We start from the raw sequence: 7,490 nt of genomic DNA, 5'->3' as shown, positions 1-7,490 counted from the left end.
TCGAACTGTTACTGTCACTTTAGTTTTGGCTGGTTGCCCCAGCTCTTAAGCCATCTGCAACCAGCAGATTCTTGTTTTTGCTCTGAGATCCGAGTCGCGCCCGCTCTGGCTGCGCTGGCAGCTGGTTTGCTGGTGGCTGGGAGTTGGATCTTTGACAATCAAAGGAAGGGGGAGGATCTCTAGTTCTGGGGCCTGCCTCTCTCCCTGTCCCCACCCCTTCCAGGCAAAGCAAACGCAGGTCTTCCTAATGGAAGAAGCCGGCGGGCGGGCTGACACAGAAGGCTCTTGACAGGGAGAAAGGAGGAGGCAGAGGGAGGCGAACCCACTCCGGCTAGTGCTAAGGCGCTTTCAGCAGGGGAAGGGAACCCTTTTCCCCGGGCGTCTGCAGACTAAGGGAATGTATTTAGTTCACACAAACATGGCTGCTGCCTTCAGAGCTGCAAACCGAGTGTTGTGTCCATGTAAGTTTCCAACTGCATTTTAAGGGTGGCCGGGATGCCCTGGGCTGAATGAAGCGTGCGGTGGAAACGCAGCCTGCCCCCGCGGGACGGCCGGGGGCTCTCCCGCAGCTCGCTGCACTTGCTGGCTCCCCGGGAGGGGTCGGACTTGGGAGAGCTGGGATGTTTTCTTGCAAGCCTCTAGCCCCCCCCCCCCCCCCAAAAAAACCCTCCATTCCTGGGGCGGGGAAGCCGCCCCTTCTGAAAAGTGCCTCCCCCCGTCACCGCGCCGCTGCATTGCAAAGGGAGCAGCAATTCCGAGAGAGGGTTTTTGTGCAGCTGGGAGGCAGACGAACGCCTGGCTGCGTTGCATAAACAAAGGGCTTTCGCGCCGAGCGGTGCGGAGCATGTGCCCGCTCCCCTGGGTGGGAAACACCCCCTCCGGGGGGGGGGGGGGCAGCAGGGCTGGAGGAGCATTTCTGGAGCAAACTCTTCCCCCCTGTAGCCCCGATCGGAGGATGGTCTGAGCGCAGCGAAGACGAGGGAAGATTTAACTTCTCCCACATGCTGCCCACTTGAGACCTGTAGCCCGGGCGGCGTTGGCACCAGCGGCCCCTCTCCAGGGCCTATGTAACACTTTTCCTTGTACTGGGTGCAAGGAGGGGGCACGGGAAGATCCCCCCCCCCCGCTTCCCTTTGGGCGCTGCAGCCGGGACTGTGTTACGCAACGCGCCCTTTCAATGAAAAGCGTTTGCATAACGCTACGTGATTAGCAGCAGCGGGAGCCCTGGGGTGACTGGTGCGTCCTGCTGCGGCGAGGGAGTTGGTGGCTGGCAGCGGGAGCCCCTGTAATGCAATGGCTGACCCTGGGTGCTGCTGGCCGCTGGAGCCCAGAGACGGTGCGCCCTGCTGGGGCAGGGCCGGTTTCTTTGGAGGCAGCGGTAGGGCCGGGGCATCGTGCCCTGGTTCAGCCAGTGCCTCCTGCTGAGTGCTGTAAGTGGCCTGGCCAGTGCAATGGCACCCAGAGCCAGGGCCCCCGCTCAGTCCAGATCTTTCAAGCTTCTGCTTTCCTTTGTCTCTCCCATTTTTCGTGTCGTTTGGCTGGGTAGGTTGTAGGCATCTTCTGTCTCTTTACATCGTGCGGAGCACGTTGTGGGCGCTTAATCCATTCTGATCAAGCCTGCGCCACCATCTGCCTCTGGTGCCCAGGATCAGCAGTGCTCTCTCCAAGCTGTTACAGGCGGGTAACCAGTGTGGTGTGCTCTGTCTGGTGCAGTAAGTGTCCCTGGAGGCCAAACCCCAGGGAGGGAGTCAAATTCTGCCGTCAGTTACAGCCATCCACCTCAACCAGTGGGCTTGTACCATTAAATTGAGTCTGGCCCTACCTCTGTACAAACTGTTTGCAGGGAAATCCAAACCTCTGCAAGCAGATCCAATTACAGCTTTGTCGACCCCAATGTAAAAGCAAACCCAGTTCAGGTGACCATGGGAGACTGGGAATCATGTCTCTTATAACTGGGCCTTGCAGACGCAGGTTATTTATTAGAGAGCACTTGGCTGAGTATCTTGCCTTTATGCAATGGTGTTGTAGCTGTGTTGAGCCCAGGATATTTGAGACAATGTGAGTGAGGTAATATCTTTTATTGGACCAACTTCCAGTGGTGACCTGAAGAGCTCTGTGTGGCTCAAAAGCTTCTCTCTTTCACCGGCGGAAGTTGGTTCAATAAAATATTATTACTTTACCTACCTTGACTGTCTAATATCTTGTCTTTATTCATTCTGTCACAAATAAGAGCCCTTTGGTGGACTGACAATCCTTTCTGTTCCTATTGCAAGCCATGGTGGTTAAGAGACTTTCTTCATATTTAGCTGCCTTACAACTTGGGTGTGGATGTGTCCGGTTTTTGCATCAAAAATAGATTTTTGGTTTTAAAAAGCCAGAAACTCAAACAGTTGAAGTACAAAAAGTATTTTATAAAATAGATAAGTTCTCAAACTCTAAGTGCGTGGACTGTGTATTATTTTGGAAAGCATACAAAAATTCATATAGACCCAATGTGAATGATGAGACCTTTCTAACTCCCCAAAACAGACCCTCCCCACTTAACTTTCCCAGCCACTCGCCATACCCCCAGAAAATTCCTGGGTCAGTAGATTGACGCTGCTGTCTTCTAAAGCTATGCAGTATGCTAGTTCTTAAGCGGCTGCTTTCAGCGGTAGAACCACCAGGATTTGTTGCTGTTCCACAGCGATTATTATTTATTCAGTTCTTTTGACTTATAAAATGTAGCCACTTTGGACATCTACAGAAATTAATTTAAAAGGTCATTTTTTATATTTATTATGTTAAATCAGTGTAAAAGGAAACATGCCCCTCCCAACAGACTACAGCCTGTGAAAAGAGATGAGACTTGTGCCATGCCCTTACGATCAACAGACTCTGTCAGGCCAGTGGGGAAGAGACCGCTCTTGAAAACATTCTGTTACCTTCTACCTGCCGTATACATTTGGAGATGGATGACACTCCCCAGCTTTCCTGGTAGTCTTTTGATTATGGGAAAGGAATGAAGTGGTCTCTCGGGTTTCAGGAAACATGCCATGTAGGCTGAGATATATGCAAATCACTTCTATAGAGTTGGTCCCCCAAACGTTTTAGAATTTAACTCATACAAATAAGATGAGGCACAGAGTGCAGCAGGTCAGTTGTGGAGATGAATACAAAAGGGCTGAGCTGGACATGTAAAACTTCATAGATATTAAATCCAGAAAGATCCATTAGATAATCTAATTTGACCTCCTGTATAATGCAGGCCGTAGACTTTCATCCAGTTACTCCTATAATGAGCCCAATAGCTTGGATTTGACTTAAGTTCGTTTGGGTCATCGCTTTTAAGTATTTAACCCTAAATTTGTCTCTCTTGTTACAAAGCCAGAATTTGAATCCCCTTCCTCCTCTCAGCTTTAATTAAAAAGGATTTAATATAGAAAATGTTAATAATTAATGAGGACTAGGTCTATTCGTTGTGAAACAGAACACATCCCTTACACACCCGGCATGCGTAGTATCTTTTTTCCAGTGTCCGCGTAAGTGAATGGAGATTATGGTAGGGTATTGATCCAAGGGTTACTACTATTAAAGAAAAAAGTTTAAATAAAAATCCCTGAATTAAAGTAACTGAGACGTACAACCGAAAAAGCAAGATCATTCTTTGCTGAGAAAGAAACTATTGTAAACTCAGCCTGTTTGCTGAACAACACCTATGGTAAAAGTGAGTAACTGATCTCGTGATCCAACTTGCTGCAAATGCCTAGGGCCCTAGGCAACACATGGGGAAACACACTGCTGAAAGGCCTTTCCTCAATATTCCTTGGCTTTTGTGGTCTGTTTTGAACCTTAACCTAGTTATTTGCATATTGTGGGAAATGTTTTATTAAGATTGTATGGTCTGTCTTTCCCCCCTCCCTTTTTTATCCCCAGGGCTCTGTGGAAAAATAGCACAGAACAGTGACTCAAATTTTAAGTAAATGCTAACAATGGTTTAAATATACTTAGCAGAGCACTTTTTATTTTTGTTTTAAAAGTACATCTATAGATTTTTTTTTCTTAAATATTATTGAATCAGTGTAACAACTTATGTTCAGACAGTCTAACAGTTTTTTAAAAGGAATAATACAACATAATAAGGAATATGATTTAAGATAACTTGAGTGTGCAGATGTATGGTTTTATTTTATTGGGTGCACATGAATGAGGAAGTGGTAGTATGTATATGTAGATCTAAAAGAGCTACTTAGAATACTGGGAATAAGAAATACAGCAAACAAAATTCTTTAGAGATAAAAATGTCTAGCTGGATTATTTGGTCATGTGAGAGGTGATTGACATACACAACTATTATTGTATTTTGTTCGACTTGCGAATTTTTTATCTAATTGAAGAGGAATGTGAAGCCTTGGCATTCATTTTCAACTACAAACATGGAATTTGCAGATATCTAACTTGGCATTTCAAAATGTGGGGTTTTTCCCCCTCTCTGGAGCCTTTAATATACTTTTTTCCTTCTCGTAAGAACATTTTGTTGTAAATTATTACTAATTGAAAAACTTACAAGATTGTGCTTTAGAAAAAACTTGGTGCTGAAAAGTTGTGAATAGTTTTTACAGTTCCAAGTCAGTTTTCCAGGTATTTTAATGGTGCTTCTCTGTGAAGTAAATGTCCTGTAGATTGTGGCTTAGAATGTGCAATCTTTTTAGATAGTCTTGTAAGTAGGGGACCCTTTTCCATTCTCCATTGCAGTGTAAGCAATGGTAAACATGGACTGTTTGATAGAGTTGTGATAATTTAATATGGCAACATGTAAAAGAGGCATTTCTGCACTTGCATACACTGTGAAAGTAATTTTGTGTGCATGTTCAAGGGCAGAAGTGGCTCTTAAAATTGTGCCCTAGCTTAAAAATGTGCCCTAGAGGGATAAAATGTTTATGGTATTTGGAAAATTAAGTAAGAAAACCTGTGTTAACATAACATTAAGCTTGAACAGTTTAAATCACAAAAGATATGCGAAATAGAGTTCCACTAGCAGGGTTGTACACCCTGTATATTCTATGAGGGATACCCTTTATGAAACAGAAATAAATATAAAAACCACACATTTAACCAGTGAAACGATGAGTTATACATATTTACAATGCAGCTGAAAGCTTCACTTTTGCATTGTATAGTACAATGTTGAACATACTGTACAACCTTTATAAATCTAGTAAATTAAGATTTTCAGAGAAGGAGAAAAAACAATCCTTCCAGCAGCAAAAGTGCTTAAATCACCTCAATCCCTTAGATCACAACGTTTTAACCCACTATTAATATTTAGAGTGTCTAAGTGCTTAAACCACTAATAGCCCCCATTAACAAGTGTAGTCCTCTTACCCATCTCTGCCTTTGGGCTTTGGGAAAAGGCTGGCTGAGGCTAGAGCCATGGAGTGATGGGAAGAATCTAGTGGAATCAGAGAGAGAGAGAGAGAGATGGCTGCCAAGAGTGAAGTTAAAGAACCGTGGTTGAACTGGCCCTGAACTGATCCTATGAAATTGCTGGTTCAGTCTATTGCAACACAGGGGCAAGCTAGGAACAACCCAGGGCTCAAATACATTAAGCTACATAAATGTTTTTTAATCCGTATAATATTTATATATGGACGGGTGTATTTTAATGTTTTGTAAATTTAGTGCTTGTGAAAGGTTCTGGCAGCAGCTTGAAAGTCTTGGTGACTGAAGTCATTTGTCCATAGAATAGTTACAATATTGCAGTTTTTACTGCACAACCATTTCATTGTGCCTCCACTCTGAGCTGAAGGTACTTCACTTCCTTTCAGGCTGAAGTGGTGTCTCTTGCAGCATTGCCAGCCCCAAGTGTTCAAAACTCATGAGTCAGGCCCTAAGAATCATGAGATTGACTTTAAAATAAGATGTTTCAAAAAAGAGGTTTTGGTTCTTTTTCTTTGCTTCCTGGTTTTTGAGCCTTTAAGGCACACTCAGGTCATGTTTTCTAGCTTTTCTCTGCAACCACTTGGGCTAGACACTTATGAAAAAGTGTATGAAAAAAACTGTATGAAACCCACGATTTTTCCTTAAATCGCTTGGCTCCAGGAGTTGGGGCTTGAAAAGAAATGCCAAATATGAGGAGACCACCAAGCACATTTAAAGAGATAGTGGGGGAAGCCAGCATATGTCTCATAAACAGAATCCTCTGCCCAGTAATAAACTAACAATACATTTTAACCTTCTCTCCAGTCACGAAAAGCAGCAGCTGCAGTCAAATGAGAGTCCAAATACAATGGAGAGGTCAGTCAACAGCAACAGCAGCCACACAAACAAAAAGAACAGAGCCTCAAATTCAGCCTGAAAAGAGGTAAGGAATGATCACAGGCCTCATCTGTGCTGACAACAAATGAAGTATGTGTGTGTCCTACATATAATTGCTCTCTGTCTCTCTCCAAAATGGTATTGCTTTACTTTACAGCACTCTGGTTTTAAAGCATTACAATCGTCTCACTGTTTCCTTGTGCTTCCCTCATTTGTATGTCTGTATCCATCTGTTGTCCTTTGTCGGATATTTAGATATTAAGCTCTTTGGGGCTGGGATCATCTTTTTGTTCTGTGTTTTGTACAGCATCTAGCACAAGGGGGGTCTTCATGACCAGGGCTTCTAGGCACTACTGCAATATAGATAACAAATATTTACCCTTATGCCCTGTTACATCTTGTGCAGTGTTTGGGGTGGAAGGGAGAAAGAAGCAGGGAAATAAACAGTGGTTACGATTTTTGAAGCAGTCTATGGGATTTAGGCACATATCTTTCATTTGAAAGTTAGTGTATAAATCCATGAGACTGCTTTGAAAATCTCAACCAGCCATCCTGAAGCTTAACTATTTGTTGTTATTAGGGGAATTCTCTGCTGGCCATTTGCTCCCAGGTTTTGGTCCGTCTGTGCCCTCTGAGGTGCACGACAGGGCCGGAGATGAGTCAAGAACCCAGGATTTTCAAAAACAGGGATTACTGCTTCTGTGTGTGGACTGGCTCTTCATTTCAGAAAGTAGTTAGAGATGGAGAAGACATACAGGGCTAGGACATCTTATCTAGCTCACCCCTGCCTGGACAGGATTGTTCTCTATAGTGTAATATGTTTTTTGGTGACCCTAAAATGTGTAGCTGGCATTTGGCTGAGGTGTGAAAACCGTTGTATTAATTTACTTGTGGTTTTTATTATAAAGGGATGTATACTGGAAAGTTACTTCAGCTGTGGGACACAAAATACTTGATTTAAAAAGGCCACATGTAGGTGCGAGTTTGCTGGCTCTGATGCTTGTTGAGCATAAATAGATAGCACTTGCTGATTTGGCACACAGTGTTTTGTCAAGTGTCTCAGGGCCAGATTCTTATAACCCTACTCTTGTTAAGTAGAAACGTACACCTTGAATAGCCCCATTGATCTCAATGGGATGGAGTAAGGGACTGCTAAACGTGAATAAGGATATCAGAATTTACCTCTTGATTAG

General features: G+C 44.0%; 1 protein-coding gene across 1 annotated transcript in view; it reads left to right on the top strand.

The window, feature by feature from the left end:
- The first annotated feature begins 239 nt into the window (after positions 1–239).
- FECH (ferrochelatase) overlaps positions 240–7,490 on the top strand; it is a 29,963-nt gene continuing 22,712 nt past the window's right edge. The window contains exons 1-2 of the mRNA XM_077816701.1: positions 240–461; positions 6,226–6,343. Of these exons, the coding sequence (XP_077672827.1) occupies positions 398–461; positions 6,226–6,343 (182 nt within the window). The 5' untranslated portion in view covers positions 240–397. The remainder of the gene's footprint in view (positions 462–6,225; positions 6,344–7,490) is intronic.

The sequence above is a fragment of the Eretmochelys imbricata genome, chromosome 5, assembly GCF_965152235.1.
Source record: "Eretmochelys imbricata isolate rEreImb1 chromosome 5, rEreImb1.hap1, whole genome shotgun sequence".
Taxonomy (NCBI): domain Eukaryota; kingdom Metazoa; phylum Chordata; order Testudines; family Cheloniidae; genus Eretmochelys; species Eretmochelys imbricata.
The sequence above is the reverse complement of the archived record's forward strand: the minus strand, read 5'-3'. Positions and strand labels throughout refer to the sequence as shown.